This window comes from Thalassophryne amazonica, chromosome 5 (assembly GCF_902500255.1).
Source record: "Thalassophryne amazonica chromosome 5, fThaAma1.1, whole genome shotgun sequence".
Taxonomy (NCBI): Eukaryota; Metazoa; Chordata; class Actinopteri; order Batrachoidiformes; family Batrachoididae; genus Thalassophryne; species Thalassophryne amazonica.
Genome location: NC_047107.1, coordinates 52,488,303 through 52,512,746, shown reverse-complemented (window position 1 = coordinate 52,512,746; position 24,444 = coordinate 52,488,303). Strand labels below are relative to the sequence as shown.

Here is a 24,444-nt window from a genome sequence, read left to right as displayed (position 1 = left end):
TTTGCCCACCACAAACAATTCAAGTCTTGGAGCATCACTACATCAACAACATGGAACCACCCCTGTGGTTCTGGATGGCAACCATCCAGGCAGACAACTGATCCATCCCAAACGCTCGAATGTAACCATCTACAATAACATCTATGTAGGCTGCCAATTGTTAGATGTGCACGCATATGATGATTTGGTGTATAGTTCTATTTCAAAGGAGAAAAACTGATTCCTTTCATTGTATCTAGGGTAATATTGTTATGATATTTTTAACCAGCAGTATGCAACAGCACTTTTGCTGCCTAAAATCTTTAACAAGGAGAAAAGACTGACAGGGCAGAGTCACCTGGTTTTATTCAGGTAAATGAAATTGTCCCTTTTTGCTACTGTTTAATAGGTCATGATAATCTACATAAATTTCCTGTAATTGGTCTGAAAGTCTTAATTATCCAAAAAGTGTTTTCACACTGGAGCAATGGTTAATTTTGATCCAGAAAGAGACCTCTTCTTTTGGTTGGCGCAAATTTTGGTGCTTAGGTCCCCTGTCTGTAGGCAGAGGCAGATTTCACATTGTTTGGCCCAAACTGAAAAGTCCGGTCTGGTAAACAGGAATAACCAGGACCCTAAAGGCACGGACTGTTGCCGTCTTGCAAAGATATCACTAAACCCTCCTGTTCACTGATCTCAAGACTCTAATCTCTGCACAGGCATTGCTCTCTTTAAAAGCCGAGGTCCAAGAGATATGAATGAGGCTAGAAACAGTACTTTAAGGATGATTTATTTAATCAAACAATTGCTATTTACAGACAGTATGAGCAGTCCATTGCAATTTATTTATGTCTAGCCTGTTCCTGACATCATTTAAAACAATCAGTCAACATCGAGAGGTATCTTACCCCCTCAGGCGCATTACACTAGGGTAATGTGCAGTATTTGGAAAAAGTGACTGAAAGGAAGAGAACAAGACCCAACAGTTTTGTTTAGTGTTTGTTGGTCTAAGTAGCAAACAGCAGTTAAAACTGACCACAACCAGTGACATACATGTATATAATGGCTGCATTTTAATTAAAATATTTGTCACAAACATTAGCGACCATGAGAATACTAACGAATATATTGAGCCCAGGTTACTTATTAGCAAAATTATTCATAGCCATTCATGACAGAAAACATTTTTTGCATAATAAAGAACTTTGTAATGATTTGATATTTTCTTTGAGTCCTTCTTACTACTAATGAAGTCGCAATCTCCTTTCTGGGAAATGACTAAAAATTTTCTTCTTGAACTGCACAAAGTAGTTAGCCCTGTGTAATGCAACATTACTTAGGCTTACTAGATAATTCCCCCATGTCCCTTCCAGAGCCGCATACAGCAAAAACATGCAACACTTTCACCAAAGGGAACATCAAATCAGTCACATTTGGCTGATGAACCAGTCTATGACATCATGTTGAGAGGTTTAAGCCTCAAGTTCTTTTCCACATGGCTTAAAAACAAAGGTCAGTGGGTGTCTTTTGAAAATCCTCCTCAGTTGCTGTAGTGGTTGTGCAGCAGTCAACTTTCTACACTTTTGTCTTAGTAGGAGTAGGGCACAGTCTGAGAGTCTTCACTCCGGTTCTATGGCTTGTTTCCAATAAGCATGGTTATTGGTTACAGCTGAGATACAGTGAAATGTGACAGCAAAGGGGGATGCAATGCATGAGGCACTCAGTTATTCAAAGGTGTCAGGAGAGATCTTAACATTTACTAGTGTTATCGAGTACTAAAATCACAAATTGACAATGTTCATTTCTTTTGAGTGTAGGTCCAGACACGCAACATGGAACACAGTTCCAGTACCTCCCTCCCCCCGAAAAAAGCAACATTTTCTACAATAAGGACATTGATTCTAACTCAAACAACAGTTAAAAATGGGGAAATAACATGAACAGAATGAACAGAGGGCCAAAGTCAGCGTAAGAGTCTTTAAGGAGAAACAGAATGAGGTCAACAGGATGTTCCTCAAAATGGGAATTAATGTAATAAACACATGTTCACTTTTGTGAACCACAAGACATTAATTTGTCTGCCTTTTATAAAAGATGCATTACATTGAGCAAAAGATTTTAACACCCATCCTGTATCAGCTTAAAGCTGCTTGAGTAATGCAATTCAAACTTGTAAGTATATAAACAACGCATCCCTTGGTTTTACTCAGCTGAGTCAACCTTGTGTCTAATGGCTTACATTGCATCTGTATTGCTTTCTAGTTTGCTTCAAATGGGAGTGTTAGATCCAAAAGTGATTCTGATAAGCCTGAGAAATAGATCTAGCCACTGTACTTCAGTATTTCATTGAATTACGCGTAATACTAATTTCTGGGAATGCCAAAAGGAGATGCTTAAAAATTGAACAGTGCTGCAGAAACAGAATCCCCCTTCTTTGTGAGAGGCCGGCCCAACGTAGAGCAGAACTCATCCAGTTTTTATAAATAGAGACAAAAGGAGACAAAATGTGGATCCTTCGTCATTCGCCCTTTATCTCAGTGCAGACCCTCAGACAGGCTGGAGTCCAGGTAAGAAAAGCCTCTCACTGGGTTTGGGCTGCTTGACACCACCTGGTGTGCTTTGTCCTGGTGTTACGAAAGCTCAAAGCCTGTATTCATACTAATGGCATAGCGCAGCTTGTCACGTAAAATGCTCTTCTTGCTGTAGTTGGGCAGCTTGAGCAGGTTGAAGCAGGTGGACGAAGTGGGAAGTCGCCCACCAGGCTCCTTTTTGCGGATTGTAAAAAAGCCCCTAAGAACACTGCCAAGGGTATCTCCAGTGTCCTAGCCACACAGTAGGGAAAACAAAAATTAGCAGTCCACTGCTGCAAAGACAACAAAAACTAACACAATCTGAAGGTATGAGTACACACACACACACACACACAATTGCATCAAGTCTAGGGATGGGTATCGATAAGATTTTATCGATATTGACACCATTATCGATTACGCTTATCAATCCGATTCCCTTATCGATACCTCTTGTGAATTTTTTGCGTACTAAAAGTAGGCTTTATAGGTTTTCTATGTCAGCGGATCAAAGAGCTTTTTGTTATCATGCACCTGCTCTGTGGAACGGTCTTCCTGCGACCGTGAGGCAGTCAGAGTCCGTGGACATTTTTAAGTCAAGACTTAAAGCCTATTTTTATTCTCTTTCTTATGAGTAGTTTTTTATTTTTTATCAGTTTTATTCTTTTACTTCTGTTTTTAATTATGTATTTGATTTTTTATTTTTATTTATTTATTTTAATTTTTTATGTGAGGCGCCTTGAGACGGCTTTTGTTGTGATTTGGTGCTTTATAAGCCGATTAAATATGAAATAATAAATATGAAATTAGTCACTGGATCCTTAAACTTTGGACATAATAAACTCTACATGGTGGATCCTTGATCTCTGGACACAAATAGAAATAAACAAAATCTGTAGTTTGTGTCAAAAGTATTTCCTTTCAGACATTATTGGCATGAATGTCTTTCCATACCTCTGAGCTGAGCTCTTGCAGCTGACTGTGCTGCACATCAGGATGTAATTTATAAAGAATGCAGGTCGTCTCATTTTGGGAGGAAAAAAAACGTCGATTGTAGTTTCTTGTCTGTATTACAATGTTTGTCAGAGATGTCATTTTATTTAAAGCAGCAATTCGTTTTGAAGTTATTAATTCTGAGCGGACTCTGTCTTGGCAGAGAGGTTGTTGGAAAGGTGATATATTCTATTTTTACATTTTACACAACGTCCAAACTTCATTGGAATTGGTGTTGTGTATTTTAAAATTGTGTTGTATGTGAGAAATCCTGTTTTCTACTAATTTGTTAAGAAATGGATGAGGTAGAGTAAAGAAGACAGTAGTCTCAGAGTGCTATTCAAGCTGAAGCTGTTCTTTTTTCAAATCCTCCAAGTGCACAGTATAGTTATTAATACATTCTTGCATATTATGGTTACTTACAACATAGATGAAAATACTCGTACAAAGAAATATTCTTTAATAAATGGACGATGGATGTGTCATGACCATCAACTTCTTTTTTCACACTCACTTGATCATCTGAGACTTCTACACAGCGGATGGAGAAAGGTGGTTTGAGGTAGGCAAATCCAAGAAGAGGGGGCCTCGAGCAGCTAGTTACAAACTATACAGACACATGAATAAGGGTTCACTCCTGATGGTAGCAATACTTTTGACAGCAATACAAACATAAGAGCACTTACTTTAAGGAACATAGCCCTCTCATCAGCAGTGAAGTCACTGGAAAGGATGTCCCACAGCCAGATGATGACACGGTGGCTGCTGTGAAAACCTCCGTAGTACACTGTGTGTTTCCTTCCCAATAAAAGTGTAAAGGTTTCAAATTTAACAAAGTCTTTGGATTTAGTACTACAAAAACAAGAGAACATCCAACCACATCTGGAATGCTTTTGCTAAAGAGATATACACAGCAAACAGTATGTTTATTTGTATGTTTGAGGGTAAGGCCAAATGCCAAAATCAGTACTGAAAATGTGATGGCAGAGAGATATCTGAAATGTCACATACTTGAGGTCATCAAGATCAATCTCTGCATTGTCCCCGGAGACGAGGCGCTGAACCTCAGGTGTGGAAAACATGTGCAACCATTCGGGGTCAATGATGCTACGGAAGCCACGGATAAAAGCTGTGGTTTGCTCCTTAATCTGTGTGTGCATCCGGAAGTGAGCCATGAGGTGGATGTAGCTGATCCTGCAAGGATTAGGAGATGCGATGATGGGTTATGGAGATTTTGTTCTAATTGAGAAAGACACAATCAACAACAACAACAAAAAAGTAAACTAAAGTGAAACACTGCATCCTTGTTGTTTATTTGCATACTTGTTTTCATTGGTGACGGGCATCGTCTTCCCTCCAGGTATCAACTCGTGACAGACTAACTGTAGGCCAAGAGTTTTAGTATCACAAACATAAGAAACGTTCACCACACTTTCAGATGGATTTTCTCTGTTTTCGTATTTTACATTCTTACCTGCCCCATAACATCCTCATCATATGATAATGTCAGGCCAAGATCTCCAACATCCCCGTCATAGCGCTGGAAAAATAAACATGAAATGATTTTAAGACTTAAACAGAGGACAGAAACACATGAGCCAAACATTTAATGTTAGAGTAAGCAAAAAAACAACAATGAATGGCCCAAGTTTAAATTCTAGTGACCTTGATGGAAGTGAGGTTCTTGTAAAACTCAGAGTCCAGTGAGGGCAGCTCATCAATGGAGCTGTAGAAGGTGCTGTGGTGGTGACCCAACACTTGACTAAGAAAGAAGGAAGCAAAAGGGACGTCCACAACAATGCCCTGAAAACACAGATGTGACAGACACACATCAACGACTTCCAAAGACAGCATTTGAGTTTCTAAGTAAACACAAATACCTCATATACAGCTTTCCCAAGCATCTTCCCCACAAACTCAAAAAGCTGCAAATGGTTCTCGTGAATATAAGATGTTGGTGAAGGATATAGCCTTTCATTTCCACTTGTAGTCTGTGCAACATAAATATGATAATTAAAAAAAGACTATAAATCAATACTAGCTGCAGAAACGTGGTGTTTAGTGAAATCTGACTCACCTTGAACAGGTTGAGGGCAGGATTGAAAACTTTCTTTATGATCTCTTCTAGAAACTCTTTGAAGACCCCGTCCTGATCAATACCAGCCTCATCCACTCCGAGATCATTAACAAACTTCACACGGATGACACCTTTAATAGAATTCACTGGTAACCGACGCAGCTGGTCATATCCATCCTTAGAAGAGGACAGCACAGATGTTTTTATGGAGCAGATATAATTCAAGAATTTTATATATTCACTCTCCTGTTAACGTCATACCTCTAACATGCGTGAGCGACGGATGGTAATATGGGTGACGTGCGGTGAAGCAGAGCTCGTTTCTACCAGGCCTAAAATTTCCTTTTCCTTTGTAACAATGTTCCTGAACAACAGCACTCTCTAAAATGAGAGGAAAAATAACTATAAAGCCGAAAATATTTATGCGTTGAATAATGGGATCTTGTTTACTTACATTTTTATGCGGAATGACGTGCGGAATGTACTGCAACAATAGCTGTGCTCGTTTCTTGCCTTTCTCCAGCTCTTGGAACAAAAGGCTGGGCTTCAGGTCCCTGAATGCAACAATGGGAAGACATCATGAAAATGAGCTTTCCGAATACACTGTTTACTGAAACAAAACTTGATGAATCCACTATCTGGAACTGCAGAGTATTGCCAAGATTACAGGGGTTCATGAGGTTTTGTCTGCTCTAAAACTGTCAAAATTAGAAGTGCATCTTACATAAAGACATAATAACAGTACTCAAAAGATCACCATTTTTCTTTGGATGAACCAAAGAGAAAAGGTGGTGGGGAAAAAAACTGTAATTAAAGTTATGTGTGGTTGGTAAGGTTAGACCTTCCTGTCTTAATGTATTTATAAAATGTTTAGGGTCTTGTTATCATACACACCATTATTATCTTTAATATTATTATCAGTATTATTAGTATTTTATTATTACTTCTATTTTGTCATTTGATTTTTAAATGGACTACAATGGAAATAACTGTTTTCATTTTCTTGTGTTATCCATGTATTTACCATTATATTATGTACTCACTAAATAAAATTACGCACGCACACACTCACGCTTTTGATATATAGATGATTTACCACCCCATCCCCCCTTGCTGGAATGGCATGTGTGTCCAGAATGTAACTAGCAACGTCCATTGTTCAGTGTTGTTAGCTAATATCCGTATTTTGTCCAAAAATATTAGTCCTATCAATGTTCTGTTTGGACAGCATTCATCCATGACCCAAAATACGTAAGCATACTAAACGGCAAATGTCAGCTATCCCCAGTTTGTCCGTGATCAAAGTTATACGCAAGCACGCACACCTTTTTGTCTTTTAAGCATTCTGCTGCAAGCACCTAGATTTAATTTTACATCAGCACAAACAGAGACGGTGGTGAAAGACATCAAAGCAGTAGTTTTCGCTCATGGTAACAGCAACATGGCACTGAACTAAACTGATTAAAGCAACTGAACTACAAAACATGATAAATCAATAACACTAACACTGTTAAACTAACATGAACCACAACACTTGAAACCCCAAAACCCCTAACTCCAAAGTGCACTGCAGCACGATGTCATTTTCACTGTTGTTGGCTAATATTGCTAATTTCTCCAAAAATAGTGCTCCTATGAGCTTTGTTTTCACAACGTTCATCCTTGACCCAAAATACATAAGCATACCAAATGGCAAATGCCAGTTCTCCCCAGTTTCTCAGTGATAAAAGCTATACACACACACGCATAGTGGCCACTTGGCTATTGTTATATAGATTGAACTGAAGCATGCTAATATAAAGATTTATAAAACAAAAACTGGAATGAGTCACTTTATTTCCCTGTGTGCATGTGTGTGTATAGATGTATAGATGTATAGATAGATAGATAGATAGATAGATAGATGTATAGATAGATAGATGTATAGATAGATAGATGTATAGATAGATAGATAGATAGATAGATAGATAGATAGATAGATAGATAGATAGATAGATAGATAGATAGATAGATAGATAGATAGATAGATAGATAGATAGATAGATAGATAGATAGATAGATAGATAGATAGATAGATAGATAGATAGATAGATAGATAGATAGATAGATAGATAGATAGATAGATAGATAGATAGATAGATAGATAGATAGATAGATAGATAGATAGATAGATAGATAGATAGATAGATAGATAGATAGATAGATAGATAGATAGATAGATAGATAGATAGATAGATAGATAGATAGATGGATGGATGGATGCACATTTGAGTCGGGGGAGCGACTCAGCCTTTCTTAGTTACAAATGGGGGAGAGGCTTTCCAAGGAAAAAAGGCTGGGAACCACTGGTTTAATCTGTCAAAATAAATGTATGAACATAGTAATAATAATTTTAAAAGGCCATTGTGATTTCCCATATATCTACCTTACATTTATAAATGTGTGGTGGTGTTTTGTTAAAAATGCAAAATCCAAATGAAATGTAGCTGTCTCTAATTCAGAATTTGTCAGTTCATCACTAATAGTTTTGGAGGCATTAACTTGATTAGAAGCTGTGTTGTGACCACAAAATAATAATTTAATAATTATAGCTTATATATCTATAAATGTATATATCTTCTTATTTATTTTTAATTAAATGTTAATCTCAATTTTATTAATTTGGATGATATGGGAAATGCTAATTAAAAAAAAATGCAGTTAATGTTACATTTACTTTGACTTTCATTTCACTGCAGAAACACCAAAGTTATTTCATGCTTTGTGTGGCCAACTTTATTTCATTTGTTAATATACAGCCATTCCTGCCTTTAAAGCATGCAACACAAAAGTTGTGACAAGGCAAATTATTCTTAATATAAGGATTAAATCATCACTTTTTTAAAATCCATTTTCTTGAGATAAGTCAGGGGATGGATACATGAACAACTCCAAGTCAATGAATATGCCCTGGACTTCATTTACTTCATTCATTAAGAAATGCAAGCAGTATGGTGCTGTATGATAAATCTGTGTCAAATAGGCAGTTCTTAAAAACAGAGTGGCCATGCTAGAAGGAGACTAGCGGGGGAAGACATCAAGACACCCAAGACAGATCTGAAAGAATTATAGGCATCTGTCTATGTGAGCAGAGAAACTCAGAATGGTGCACCAGCACATGCTCCCAGACTTGCAGCACTAAACAATCTGGAAGTACTTAATGTTTAGCATTTTCCATCATGTTTTCTGTCAGCTACCAAATCAAATACATAAAAACAATTTCACTACGACTGTTCGATGTATTCACTTGCGCAGCCAGTGGTCATCAGGGGAGAATCTTCGTCTGCAATCGCGTTCGTAAAGCACCATCAGCCAGCCGTGAACGCTGTGAAATAGCTCCAGCTTCTCCCCCTTCGCATTTTCTAACAAAAACACACACACACACACACACACACACACACACACACACACACACACACACAAGTCTGCCAACTAAGATGAAACAAAATACAGACAACTATGACAACTCCTCATAACTGATGCAAGGAAATTTTGCCAACAAAAATATTAACTACCACTGCCAATTTAAGCATTATGCCCTGTGACAGACTGGCATCCTGTTCAGGGCGCCTCATGCCCTATGACTGCTGGGATAAGCTGCAGCCCCTCATGACCCTTAACTGGAGTAAATGGGTATAGAAAATGGATGGAATTTAAACATTATAGATATCATTAATTACATATCTTAAATGAATGAGCATTTTGTAGTTATTTGTCATCTTATACAAAAGAATGGTTGATTATGGTTGTCTTTCTTCAATTATTAGAACCAGGGCCCAGTTTCATAAAGCAGTCTAATCTTTTAATCTACTAAGCTTACTTCAACTAAAGTTAGTCGCCCAACATTATCCGTCTATTCTCCATTTCACATTGACGGCTAAACTTGTAGATTAGCCGTTTTACGTTAGTCAACAATTTTCACTGTCATAGCGGTCTCTCGAGTGCCGTTGCCAACATCTGCAATGTGCGACAGCTTTGTTTACTTCTAGGTTGGTCTGTCTGCTACAAACATGACCAAGTCTGCTGCAGCAGAGGAGAAGTGCTCCCAACTTTGGCGTCCATAAACATCTCCAATAGATTATTCCCATCCCAGAGCACCCCCTCGCCCCAAGTGTCTCCTTCCTTCCTCCTCCATCAAGTGGTGGTTAGGGTTGGGTATAGAGAACCGATTCTTTTCGAGAATCGTTAAGGGCCCCTTCACACATAACACGATTGAAGCCGGCTAGCGCATGAAGGAGGAATTGCATGCCATTTGTGAAAAATCTGAGCTGCCTGTAATGCCTCGTACACCTGTCGCTACAACTACTCGTGCACACCCTGGGCTCGACAATAGCACTGGTCCGATGGCCCGGCGGCCTTTTTTACATGTTCCGGGCCACCACGGGCCAGTGAAGTTCATATTTCACTGGCCCGTATGGGCCAGTAAGAATTAAAATCGCTTTGGGCAGATTTATTAGTCTAATGCCGCGTTCACACCGGGCGCGATCAGATGCTACAAATTCGCGGGGGTCGCGTGGCAACGGACGCGCCTCCTTCACCCGGTGTGTCGCTCTGCTTTTGCTGCGAAAATTCGCCCCGGTGCGTCATCAAATAGGAGGAGCTTCCATTCAGCTCGCCGGCTCCGGTTGTCAGTCAAGTTAACATGACGGACCTTGATCACACGGAGCGAGTTGTTGTGGAAAGCTGACAAACGTCATGAGACGTTCCCAATTCAGGCAGAATCATTATTTGCTGCAGGAGCTGCGTCTGGATGATGGCTGCTTTCAGCGGTCCTTCTGCCTCTGCAGGACCCAACTTGAGGACCAACTGTCCCGTTCACGCGCGCACATGTAAACAATTAAAAAAAAAAGAAAAAGAAACTCTGCTCCCGCTGCTGTGGGGCTGCTGCTTCTCCAAAAACTCTTGTCATAGTTGTGAAATAAAGGACAAAAGAGACATACGTCCTGCTCACAGGCTGCTACCAGAGACAGGACATGTTGCACCACTTCGCAATGTTGGGAACATTGCCTAAGTGCAGACAAACTTCGTCTGCAGGCGCATCTTCTGATGTGGCGCAAATTTCGCTTCAACATCGACGCGTCATTTTCGCTTAAGCAAGATCGAGCGCAGTGAATATTATGAATTTCTTGAAACCTCCTGCCCCTGGGCAGAAACCAGGAAAGCAAAGGAAAGAACAGCTATCACCCTCAAAACAAGCACAGAAGAGGAAGGCTGCTGATGCTGAATATGAGAAGAAAAGCGTGAGGAAAACTTGGCAAACTTCCTGGAAGAAAAGACAGCCATGGCTGGAGCGTGATGAGGAGAGTGAGGTTGTCTTCTGTGGAACTTGTAGGGCCATGCCAGAATATGCTAACAAGTAAGTATAAATATACCATGTCCTGGTAGACAATGTGGTATGATTTCATACGCCAGTTTAAAAGTCTAATCAGTATGCCCTTGTGGAAACCCCACGGTGACAACATTAGCAAGGGAACTTGGTTTATGAAATTTAACATATTAATTTTGTAAATGATCAAGAAATAAATTTATTTTTGTATTAATGTCTGAGTGTTGAAAAAATTCCTATCAGTTACCTACCGACATTTTTTTCAAAGTTTACTCACTTTAAGGTTTTTATCATGTAGTATAAGAATTTTGTGTTTGTTTTCAAGTGTTTTTACATTAAGGAAACCCAATTCTAATGTCTGAGTGTTGATTTAAAAAATTCTTATCAGTTACCCCCCGGTTCGGCACAAGCGTGAAAGTATGGGCCAGTGATATTTTCATCCGGGCCAGTAACTTTCAGATTCTACTGGCCCTGTGGGCCAGTGCATAAATTGCCTTATTGTCAAGCCCTGACACCAGTGGCTGAAAGACAGAGTGTGCCCTGCGAGAGCCCATCGATCCCTCTCACGGCAGGTGTCGGCCAAATTCCAGGTGACACACATGAACATCTAACAGCTCACTGGGCACTTAGAAAATGTGTGGCCATTCACACTGTTAGCACAAAAATAGTGAGCAGATGATCACTTTCGAGCTGGATGTGAAATCTGTCTAAGTGCCCCCATGAGTGTGACATTGCAAAGCAACACACATGGCGTGCCAGAGTGTTGCCCCCCCCAACACATGTGCCATGTGTAGCGCCCCCCCACTCCCCCTCCCACAACACATGTGCTGTGCGTGTGTATCGTGTGTGTGTGTTGCCCCCCCGGCTCCCCCCATTCGCAACACATGTGGTGTGCCGGGGAGTGGTAGCGCACTTGCATGAAGTGCTGATTTGTATGTACATATGGGGAGTGGCCAGCCACATCTGAGCACACACAGCACAGTGAGCCGCCTCCCAGCTAGTCACTGACCAGAGACTCACTGACAGCTGGAAATGACGGCTCAGTGCACACAACATGTCGCATTAAAAACACAGAGACCACAGCCTGGACAGGTATATTAATATGTACTACAATAACTTACATACACAACTACATAACACATAACTAAAAATAATGATCAAATAACACAGAAACAGACAATGACACACTGGTGTGGGCGCTGAAAGGACAGGGGGCGTGGCTGCCGACAGCAGCAGCTGTTGAGATCTCTGGTTCTGGGCGTCACAGCTGGGGAACATGTACCGTGTTTTGACGGACATTGCCTTACAACTGTACACTGTAATGCGCATGTCTGCTTGCTGTCCTCAAATGGAAATACATAAAAACATATATTGCTGTTGCGATGGGCTGCAGCGAGCAAGCGAACGGCGTGCACATTGGCAGGCTGTCCCAGGTGAAACAAACCGTCAGATCATAACACGCAGCAGGCGATCTGAATGTCACGTCACCCACGTGAGCTCTGTTCCACATGATGCGGTGTCTGTCCTGTGGCATACCACAAACAGGACACACATGACGGGCCAGACATGTGCGGGGCCGGCTGGACATGCCGGGCCAACAGATGTGGACATGATCAGAGCGCACTGCTTCGTTCATGTCATGTCATGACTGTACGTCTGTGACCATGGGTCATCTACAGAGGAACAGACGGTTCATACTTGTATTGTCCGCTCGATTAGAGGGATTCAATAAAATGCAATGTTTATTTATGGTGTGTGGTTTTATTTTCTTTCTCCACAGCAGAGGCGTTTTTTTTGTTTGTTTGTTTGTTTCTCCACAGCAGAAGTGCGATGTGGTATAACACATGCCAGCTGTTTTTTTTTTCACAACAGCGGCACGATGCGGTGCAACACGTTCCAGCTAGTCACACTGTGTACGCACACGAACGGTGTCGTGCACAACCGTCCAAATGTGCAGCCCTCACAACAGCAGGTGGAATGTTTCGTGGTTCGCCATTTCGTGTTTAGTTCACGGATTTTCTTCCGGTTTCTTCGCCTTTCATGTTACGTGTGAAGGGGCCCTGAGAAATGATTCAATGCACCGACATCAATAGCCTTTTTGCTTAACGATTCCCTTATCGGTCCTTCAGAGCAGCCATTGTTTTTGAAGGCGTTTATCGGGAAAACTATCTTTTTTCTATGTTGATTGCAGACCCACATTTTTTTTTCTCCCAAAATGAGACGACATCTGTGTTCTGTTAGACCTCAGTGCTGCTTTTGATACTGTTGACCATAAAATTTTATTACAGAGATTAGAGCATGCCATAGGTATTAAAGGCACTGCGCTGCGGTGGTTTGAATCATATTTGTCTAATAGATTACAATTTGTTCATGTAAATGGGGAATCTTCTTCACAGACTAAAGTTAATTATGGAGTTCCACAAGGTTCTGTGCTAGGACCAATTTTATTCACTTTATACATGCTTCCCTTAGATAGTATTATTAGACGGTATTGCTTAAATTTTCATTGTTACGCACATGATACCCAGCTTTATCTATCCATGAAGCCAGAGGACACACACCAATTAGCTAAACTGCAGGATTGTCTTACAGACATAAAGACATGGATGACCTCTAATTTCCTGCTTTTAAACTCAGATAAAACTGAAGTTATTGTACTTGGCCCCACAAATCTTAGAAACATGGTGTCTAACCAGATCCTTACTCTGGATGGCATTACCCTGACCTCTAGTAATACTGTGAGAAATCTTGGAGTCATTTTTGATCAGGATATGTCATTCAAAGCGCATATTAAACAAATATGTAGGACTGCTTTTTTGCATTTACGCCATATCTCTAAAATCAGAAAGGTCTTGTCTCAGAGTGATGCTGAAAAACTAATTCATGCATTTATTTCCTCTAGGCTGGACTATTGTAATTCATTATTATCAGGTTGTCCTAAAAGTTCCCTAAAAAGCCTTCAGTTAATTCAAAATGCTGCAGCTAGAGTACTGACGGGGACTAGAAGGAGAGAGCATATCTCACCCATATTGGCCTCTCTTCATTGGCTTCCTGTTAATTCTAGAATAGAATTTAAAATTCTTCTTCTCACTTATAAGGTTTTGAATAATCAGGTCCCATCTTATCTTAGGGACCTCATAGTACCATATCACCCCAATAGAGCGCTTCGCTCTCAGACTGCAGGCTTACTTGTAGTTCCTAGGGTTTGTAAGAGTAGAATGGGAGGCAGAGCCTTCAGCTTTCAGGCTCCTCTCCTGTGGAACCAGCTCCCAATTCAGATCAGGGAGACAGACACCCTCTCTACTTTTAAGATTAGGCTTAAAACTTTCCTTTTTGCTAAAGCTTATAGTTAGGGCTGGATCAGGTGACCCTGAACCATCCCTTAGTTATGCTGCTATAGACGTAGACTGCTGGGGGGTTCCCATGATGCACTGTTTCTTTCTCTTTTTGCTCTGTATGCACCACTCTGCATTTAATCATTAGTGATCGATCTCTGCTCCCCTCCACAGCATGTCTTTTTCCTGGTTCTCTCCCTCAGCCCCAACCAGTCCCAGCAGAAGACTGCCCCTCCCTGAGCCTGGTTCTGCTGGAGGTTTCTTCCTGTTAAAAAGTTTTTCCTTCCCACTGTAGCCAAGTGCTTGCTCACAGGGGGTCGTTTTGACCGTTGGGGTTTTACATAATTATTGTATGGCCTTGCCTTACAATATAAAGCGCCTTGGGGCAACTGTTTGTTGTGATTTGGCGCTATATAAAAAAATTGATTGATTGATTGATTGATTATGAATTATATCCTGATATGCAGCGCAGCCGGCTGAGCTCTTGTTTCTGTATGAAAACGTTGCTTTTCGTCCCACACATGGAGGAGTCATCAGCGATGCATGGATATTACGTTCAGCTCGTCAGAGCTTTAGTTATTGATCCGTTCAGATACTGTCGGCGTTCGTGCAAGATGTCTGACTTGGGAGGTTGGACGAAGTTGGAGGACAGTCAAACGGAATGCTGATGTTACAGGAACTACGGAACTATGGAACAGGAACTACAGGAACTATGTTTTGCTTTCTGTCTTGACGCAAAACAAAATATGGACGAATTGAGGTTGCTGTTGGGATTTGTTCATATTTGTTACGTTTAAAAATTCTGATGAAGCGCCAGGCTGTTACCAAGGTAATGCTTCAGTTTCTGACAAACTGATCCTTTGGACCCTTTCAAGACTTGGATCATGGGAATGCTTAAATTATGAATGAAGGACCAGCATGTCCTGACATGGCATAATGTCCAAGGAAGTGTGCACAAATTGACATATCAATGGGGCCCTTTGCATACTTTTTTAAGCCAGTAGGTGGGTCATACAATATGCAGTGACATCATCCACTCACCCAAGATGCCATCCCATATCATCTTGTATACAAAAGTGTTCAGAAATGAGGAGATAGTGATGAGTTCCTCAATCTTGAAAGATGTTTGTTCTTCATAGACTTCAATGTCATCCAGAATTCTGCAACACACACACAACAAACAATATATATCAAACTAATCTGTACATGGTGTCACTTTCTCCACATGGTATATCTAACACTTCATAAACAAGTCCTTGGAAAGGCATTTACCACAGCCAAGTCCAAAACCGTACTATCATGTAATGTTTGGAGGTTTTTTTAATCGCCAATTTTTTAATCACAGAATTCATCATTTTGCTAAAATAATTTCCATAATTTTTCAGTAGCCGTGAAAATAAACCCACAATTAGGCAGCTGAGAAAACATTACTTCATTGGTGGAGGATCTAAAAAAAAAAAAAAAATCTAAATACTGGTGAAATTACGTGATAAGGTGCCGTGAGCAGTCACAGAAGAGCATGAGCATAGCCAGGAGCTGCTTGGACTCCTCAGTGTCATTGTTCAGACATTCCATGAAGAGTTTGAGGCCTCCCTGAGGACCAAGCTCACAGATAAATGCCCAGAGCTTTGGCAGTAGGTCATCAAGATGTGTTAGACCTGCAAAAAAAAAAAGAAGGAAAAACTGTGACAAATATCTATGTATACCATCTAAAGACATGCAGGTTAGGTTTTCAATTTATTTTCATTTACATAGCACCAAATCACAAAACGTTGCCTCAAAGCGCTTCACACAAGTAAGGTCTAACCTTACCAACCCCCAGAGCAAGCACACAGGCAACAGTGGTAAGGAAAAACTCCCTCTGAGGAAGGCGAATTGGAAACTTTAGAATTGTCTAGGTGGTCTCCCTTGTAAAGAGATCTTGATCTCAATGGGACTAACCTGGTTAAATAAATGTTCAATTAAAAGGCTAACTCTGCTGAACTGACCTGTCAGTATCTGAAGTCGTATCTGGGTGAGGGTAGATAGAGCAGTCTGGTAGAGCACACAGATACTGCACACCTTCTGAACTTCAGCTGAGTCAACTCGCTTGCCTCCGACTGGCTTTAGGATGTTCCTTACAGATGCTGACTTATGAAATGCTCGCTTGAAAAGGTCTGCCAAAACACAGGAGTGAACAGTCTACCGCTATGCAAAAGCAACAGCAAATACAACAAAACTACACTACAAAAGCAATGTTAATTGAAAGTACAAAGTTATTCTGAAAGTAAAAACAGAACTTTAACTTACTTTTCACTGGGAGATTGTTTTGTGATGTGCTAGGTTGGGGGGGTGGGGGAGTCGGCTCTTGACTCTCCAACTTTTTAGATAGGACATCACTGAAGAGTGTCCGGATGACAGGCATACCCCACAGGTATTGAAGCTGTTTTGTGACCAGTGGCATTGACTCGTTTAACCTAAAGAACAGGAAACAGGAGAAAAAGAGTAGCGGTAAAGCAAACTACATCTGGCATTAGATTACTGAAAAGTGGAATGCTACTTCAGTATCAGGTGTTGATGTGTTCAGAAGACAGGGAAGGTCAGGTCCTGGAGCATTGCTTGATGTTGCACTTCACTACATTCAGCACATTATGAAACTGCCTTGGACCCTGGATGGTAAACTACCCAGGCAGACAACTGGTCCATCTCCACCTCTTGAAAGTAACCATCTCTTTGCCACAGCCAGGTGAAATGTGGGGTGTCCCATTGGCCTTATTCAACCTGTGGCTTCCTAAATACTAAGGCACCTGCGTAGTGGCTCATGACCAGACAAACATGGCAAAAATGTCGGAGCTGACATTCTTTCACAATGCAAGTGATATTTCTCATCATAGTCTCCCTTGGGTGCCTCTAGACAGCAAAGTCATCCCTGAGGTACCCATGGATCCTCCAAAGAGACCTAGTACCAAAAACATCCAATCATTGCCTTAGGTCACTTGTTAGCATCCAAGTATCATAACCATACAGTAAGGCAGGAATCACCAGCACCATAAAGACTTGGATTTTCATTCTCCTGCAAAGATATTGGCATCACCAAACACCTCTGTCCAGCAACCTCATGACTCCATAAGCTCTTCCCAGGTGTCTCTCAATCTCAAAGGCATGAATGTTATTGCTGAGATAAGTAAATCGTCCTGTAAGGTTGACACTCGTAGCATACTGATACACACAATTCTATGGTGTTGAGTACATGAAGCCCCTGAAAATCTGGATCTTGATCCAGGAGCATTGCAAAACATCACCCAATATTAAATTAAAGGTTGAAAAATTTATCTGAGAATGATCGATCAGAACCATTACAGCCTGCCTTTAGAGCACATCACTCTACTGAAGCTGCGCAAACCCAAATATTTTGAGTCCCGCCAACTTCTCAAGTGCTGAAACCAGGGCATCCATTAATTCCGACATTAAGTCCTCAAAGTCAAGGTCAGTAAATCTTCACTCATGAACAAAGACACCTGAGCCACGGGTTTGCGCAGTATTCAGTATTCACTGAGAAAAATTCAGAGATTCTGTCCAGAAATTACAATGTATCGACTGGTTATGATGTCAAGCAAACTCTTGGGGATCTTGGGAATTCTCAGGATGCCAAAGACAGTGAATCAGTCAACCAAATCAAATGTTTTTCAAAAGAATCACAAGTGAAAGAAATCACGGGTGATATTTTCACTTATGCAGAGTTAGGATGTAGCTGATTGTTTACTTCTTGGGTGTGACGTAAAACTTTTCTAGTCACAGGGCAGCAAATAACTGCAACAAAATCCTGTAAGAAAAATTTTTGCAAACCCCTTTCCTGGTACAGAAAGCAGTGCATTACCCATATAGTTGTTGCAATGTATGCAGTCGCCCTTTCTTTTCCAGAGTTGGACAACAAATCCTTTCTTCCAGTCCAATGAGATGATACCTGACTCCCAAATTTAAACTAGTGGTTCAAGTAGACCAGCACAAGTCAGAAGATTCCCCCCACCCACCACATCTGTCTATGTTGCCTGTCTAACTTGAGCAAAATGCCGACCTCCCCAGGACCCACACAAGCCATGCGCTGCTTGGCAAAACCTAGCGCCAAACTCATCCAGGTGTAAGTGTTGCTTTAGTATATGTTAGGCCTTTTTGTGGACCCCTTTTCAACTTTAAAAAATAATAATAATATCATGAATCCATTTTTTTCACTGACCCATAGTCCACAGTTTGAGAGAACCAGCCAAGAACAGGGTGCCAGTGGGTAAGGTTGGATTTCTTTTGAGACACATATCTCTGGCAGTAGGACAGCATCTCAGTCAGGTCCTTCACAAAGTGGTTGGGCTCTTCTTCTAGGACTCTCTCATTAAGGTAGCCCAAGTGAATGATGTTGCCTGCCATACATGGAAAAGATGCAATCACAAATTTAAAAGTTCAAAGAGTGGCACTGATGCTGCCTACTTCACTCAATTGCACTGACTTCAATCCACATACAGTACAAGCCCACATTCATTCAAAATACTATACCAAGTAAGCAAAGTGTGTGGCTGCCTTCGAGACACACACAGATGTCCAAACACTGCTCCTCATGACTAAGAAACAAAATAAATTTCCTCAGAAGGTCAAGAGTCTGGACGGATGCCATACACTGTTTAAAGAGAGCAGACAGGTGAATATACTGTATAATAATTAAAACTGTTATATGCAAATATGCATCAAGAGTGTTTACCTCTGGGGTAAGTACACTGATGTGGCATATGACTGCTGGAACAGACATGATGTGAAGGAGGAATGATCTTAATAGATTATCAGAGAAGTGAGCAGCAATGACTGGCCTGGAAAAAAGTTAAAGGACCAATCAATGGGGAAATAAAAATTACAAAAACATAAAACACAAGACTACCGGTAGCAGTAATTCTCCAGCTATCAAAGCTGAAATGTGTTTTTCTACATGGGCAATTTTTGTGATTAAAGGATAATTTCACTTTTTCACAACTATATTCATTAAGGTATTATCACTCCGTTGCTAGAGACACCTTTGAAGATTACTTCGGGTGTAAGAAATCCTTTTTTAATTTATTTATTTAGTCTAGCAAGAAATGAACAAGAGTCCACTGGGTAGCCAATCAATAGTTTAAAAAAACAGCAGGTCAACTGACTGTAATAACTGACACATTAGTTCATTTTCTGCCACTTATCCAGGTCTGGACTGCAGTGACAGTAGATCAACCAGCTAATCCCACATTTCCCTATCCTCAGCCAAGTCCTCTCACTGTTCCTGGGGGATACCAAAGCATTTCAAAGACAAGTGGGAAATATATAATTCCTCCTGTGTCTTTGGTCTTCACCGGGGCCTACTCCCAGTTGGACATGCCTGGAAGACTTCCCTAGGGAGATGACCAGGGGGCATCCTCAACATATGCCCACACCACCTCATCTGGCAATTTTCAATGCAAAGAAGCGACAGCTCCACTCGGAGTCTCTCATTTCTACTGCTTCCACTCTATCTGGAAACCTTGTTCTTTCGGTGATTAGCCAAAGTTCTCAGGGTGAATCTTGTCCACTCCCGGCAACCTGCCACAGGAGGTCTCTTTTTTTTTTTTAACTACTTCAGTGACTTCTGTTTGGGAGACGGCACCAGATCTGACCAAGACTTCCATTCCTGCCTCCTCCAAAGGAGGGCATGTCAGTAGGGTTGAGGAAATCCTCAAAGTGTTCTTTCTACTACCTGACAATAACCTCAGTCCAGGTTAGCAGCACTCCTCCCTTGGTGAACACAACCTGAGCTGAGAACTGCCTCCCTTTCCTGAATAACCTTATGGTTTGCCAGGACCGTTCTGATTGTGACTGAAAGTCAAAACCACAAATATATGTTGCAAATAAGCATAAAATACTATCAAATGTCAAGAACTACACCCTGAAATTTTGAGATTCTAGTTTAAGCTACTTTAGAGCTCTACTGTATTTGACCTATTGACACAAGTATATTTCCTTTTCAGTAGTATTTTTGAAACCAAGATTTCTCACATAAAACACAAAAATCAAAAGGTGAATAGAACACTTTAAGGCTTCACTTCTAAGAATGTTTTAATACTATGAATAAGACTATAAAAATAATGTATCTTGTGTCCTTCAATGTATTAAAAGAAATGAACATACTTAATGAACATTGTTTTCTTCCATTGCATGTGGCTGCATGTCCCATAATTTACTGTAAAGGTGACATGCATGTCACCTTTACAGTAAATTATGGGACATCTGTAAACAATGACAGCTACCTGGCCCATCACAGCACGCTTTATTAATGAAGAGTGGAAACTACAATATGACTTGTATCAATTCTGTTTAACATAAAGTGCAGCAAAACAGAGGTGATGTAATGTTACAAGGTATGTATTGTTAGCCACATTGACACAGACCGTAATCAGAATCTAGTTTCTCTGCATGATGGCAGATACAATGGTTATGTTGAAAGTAAAAAAGGCTTGTTCAATTCAAGGGCACTGCATCAAATTCTCAGAAGACAGCAACAAATTAAACATATAAAGGACTCCGTTATTAAAGCTGTGGATGTAAATTATCTCATTTTCTTTTATTCTCTCCCATAATACTGTAATATTTGTCCCATCCTGTTTTGTTTTGTTTATGACCGAATGCAAAATTACTAGTTAACTGATTAACTACAAAGGCACCCAGAGTGCACACCTCTGCCCGAATATCAACCACTCTTACCTCTGCCAGCTGACAGAGGAGGGCAGTCAATTCTGACTTTTAGTACCAGGGACCATTTCTTCAGAAATTTCATCATAATCCATTCACCACTTTTTGAGTTAATGTGTGCAAACAAAAAAAAGACACAATCAGGTATACAGAGGATGACGGAAGTGAGTTATTTAAGTTATACACTTCCTTTATATGGGATTTACTTTGTTAATTACATGACTTATTGTGTCAAATATATTTCTGGTTTCCAAGTATTAAGTTCGAATTTGCGGGTGCAATTACTCATGACTAATGACAAAAAACAAAAACTGTGCATTTTCTTAAATTTTCAAATCAATGGACAGACTCAATTTTTTTCCCAAATAGCAGTCACAATAAACATAAACTCCCACCTCACCTTAATGACAAAATACAGACAGCTGTTAAAGTGCCTTTGGACAGAGATGGTTTAGAACGAGCCAAGCCATTTGTTAGCAAGATCTAGAAGAACAAGAAAACAAAAACAAACACAGTAGTAAAATGGCACACTTCACCTACAGATACAATTATGTTAGAATGAGCAACCATACACAACCTGCAGTATTGAATAGAATCCCCTTTGATTGAGATGACCCATGATATTCTCACATATTCTTGTCAAAGCAGGTCTGAGAGCTTCTCCTGAAATAATGGGGGGAGGGGGGGATATTGGGGATATATTGGTTTAGAAAACATTGTGATAGTGAAACACTTGCCAAACCAACTGAGACTTACCCTTTCCTTTAGTTATCCGCCATGTAGAGGTGTCTGTGAAAGTCACCAGCATGGTGAGGTACAGCGTAACCAATTTATTATCCTGAAGTATGTCAGGCTGAAATTCATAAAACAGTGATTTATCCAAATGACATCACAAGAGGCACATGCATTTTCCGCATTCAACACAAGACCAACCTTTAGGTTTTTCAATAGCTGACAGCAAGTCCACAGCACGTCCTTTATCTGCTTGAGCCATGGAATAGTGAGATCTTTGGAAAGAGCCAAAGACACATACCAAACCTGACAGCAAAATGTGAGAACTGTCACTGAGTTACTGAGACAAGAATCCCATTTTTATAAGCAAATGTATGAAAAAAGTGCAAACACTCACTTTTGGCTCATTTTCTACATCCATGCTGGCAAGAATAGCACGACAAAGCTTCTCAAACCTCTGTATGATGAGCAAAACAATCGTGATATTCAGAACAAGTACATACCATATAGACTTTTCGGCTGCTTTTAACAAATACTTTGACTATCAATTAGTCTGTTTATTATTTTTAGAATTATCTACTAATTCCAAAATGACATAAAAAAAGTTTAGCCTTTGCATGCTTTTCATTGTCATTCTTTTACTGATGGAGTCATCTGCTTTTGTCACATGTCCAAGCCACCTCAGCCTACTTCCCTCAGGTCTTGAAGCATGCAGTGATGTTGGATCCACCAAACTATGGAACCACTACAATACTACGTTACTGCAAAAGTAGGTTCCTTCACCTTCTCCCTTGTTTTCAGTCAGAATTACCACAGCAGATTTGACGTGGATCTGCATGATGATTTGACGCAAGTTTTATGCTGGCTGCCCTTTCTGACTTTCTTAAATCTCTCTCCTGCTTTTGTTGTATCTCTGGTTATTTCATTTATTCTTCCCATTCAGCTTTAAAACTCCAAACACCCATCTTGGCATTCCAATTTTTGCCACATCCAACTTATTTTCCTGCACTCCCTTCACTGCCCATGCCTCTGTACCTATTATCTTCTTAAGTATTTAAACTTCTTCATTCCACAAGCAAACTGCCATTTGTAACACCATTAATAGAAAGGTGAAGTAATTACTACTAGTTTTTCATTAATATGTTAATCATATGCATTCATCCATTTTCTATACCTGCTTACTCCAATTAAGGGCAATCAAATGCAATTCAATTTTAAAAAACAGGCAACTCACCATCTTATCCTCTTGGTTATAAATGAATAGTAATTTTCGAGCAATTCTGAAAATAGAAAGTGCATTTCTTTTTGAAGTTCCAGCTTCAGAGGCTTGAAAATAGTCATCAACCTCTTTCCTGGTGACAGACAGAGAGAAAATATTGATCCAATAAATGGGAAAACATAAATGGACTAACAGTAGCTTCAGCAAATGAATCCTTGTTATTTGTGATGCATGACACCACAGGCCTTGTTGATGAATTTGCAGTCATTCTAAATGAGCACCTTATTTGTTTGTGGAGCCTGCAGCGACAGAGGAATCTCTTGACCAGGGCTTGGATGTGGGTGGCAGCTTTCTCCTTCTCCTTTTGTCCTTTCCTCTCCTCTCTGGCCTGCCTGGCTTTATCCAAGAACTCTGATTTGGAGCTTTGAGGAACACTAAACATTGTGCACCCTAAAATTAAAAAAACAGAGAAGAATTTTTACATCTTGATGACGATGTCCTAAAAGACATTTTTGTGCTTTATGAAGACAAAGTTCTTTGCTATTATAATGACTACTGCACACAGCAGTGTTTTGAGTGATGATCGCAGTAAACTTACCTGCTATACATATATATTTTCCTTAAATGAAGATGTTTTCCGAGCTTAGAAGCTCAGCATTCGGCTGTCCTTGAGATAAGAACAACAACAAAACCCAGTCTAACCTAAACTTGTCATTTCTTTGACAGTACTGTCAAGCTTTAGCTGCTTAGTTAGCACACAAGGCTAGTTCGCTCCAAGTCAGCTAAATTCTTTTCTAGAGAGGATTCTGTGGCATTAATTCGGTGACACTTCTCATCAGTGTGGGGTTAGGTTTGATCATTTAGCAATGACATTCTCATAAACAAAGAATCCATACCGTGACCGAATGTAAACAATAACTGCAGATCCGAACCCTGACCGCAGCCATTAATCCCCTGTGTCACACTAAATCATTCCGGGTGGCATTTGTTATGGTGTGCAAATTATAAAATGAGAACATGTATAATTGCAATACCTAAGATTCGTCAAAACACATGTAGTCATCTCGGAACTAAAACAAATTTTCTTTAATTGAATGTCGAATAAACCCTTCATAAAGTGTGGTGTGGGTGTCGAGGGGACAGTTATCGCCGTTACTCCTAATAAAGCGGAAATCTGACATAGAACAGTTCATTACATATATGTTTATTTTATTTCAGACGTATAGTCCACACATACATACACACACACATACATACACACACCAACATACATATGTATATATACATATACATATATATATATATATACACATATATATATATATATATATATATATATATATATACACACACACACATGTGTGTATATTATATATACACGTGTGTGTGTGTGTGTGTGTGTGTGTGTGTGTGTGTGTGTGTGTGTGTGTGTGTGTGTGTGTGTGTGTGTGTGTGTG

The 24,444-nt window shown here is 40.1% G+C and overlaps 1 protein-coding gene across 1 annotated transcript; it reads right to left on the bottom strand.

The window, feature by feature from the left end:
* Positions 1 to 752: 752 nt before the first annotated feature.
* ube3b (ubiquitin protein ligase E3B) lies at positions 753 to 24,108 on the bottom strand. The gene is made up of 27 exons (XM_034170235.1): positions 23,586 to 24,108; positions 23,269 to 23,437; positions 23,003 to 23,120; positions 22,166 to 22,225; positions 21,970 to 22,074; positions 21,793 to 21,889; positions 21,614 to 21,699; positions 21,437 to 21,519; positions 19,046 to 19,151; positions 18,844 to 18,964; positions 18,533 to 18,710; positions 16,609 to 16,775; positions 16,308 to 16,475; positions 15,806 to 15,977; positions 15,361 to 15,479; positions 8,906 to 9,020; positions 6,074 to 6,173; positions 5,881 to 6,000; positions 5,620 to 5,796; positions 5,423 to 5,533; positions 5,208 to 5,345; positions 5,017 to 5,082; positions 4,866 to 4,924; positions 4,554 to 4,736; positions 4,229 to 4,340; positions 4,057 to 4,149; positions 753 to 2,801 (listed from the first exon to the last, which is right to left on the bottom strand). Exons 2-27 carry the CDS (start codon positions 23,427 to 23,429, stop codon positions 2,610 to 2,612), a joined length of 3,207 nt encoding a protein of 1,068 aa, XP_034026126.1. The 5' UTR covers positions 23,430 to 23,437; positions 23,586 to 24,108; the 3' UTR covers positions 753 to 2,609.
* Between the last annotated feature and the right edge of the window lie 336 nt (positions 24,109 to 24,444).

What these genes read in the sequence shown, in the direction of transcription:
- ube3b (XM_034170235.1), bottom strand. Translation starts at nt 23,429, where the DNA reads ATGTTTAGTGTTCCTCAAAGCTCCAAATCAGAGTTCTTGGATAAAGCC. An exon ending in ACGACTTCAGATACTGACAG is followed by an intron (nt 15,978 to 16,307) that starts GTCAGTTCAGCA and finishes TTTTTTTTGCAG; the next exon opens with GTCTAACACATCTTGATGAC. An exon ending in AGAGGGCTATGTTCCTTAAA is followed by an intron (nt 4,150 to 4,228) that starts GTAAGTGCTCTT and finishes GTGTCTGTATAG; the next exon opens with TTTGTAACTAGCTGCTCGAG.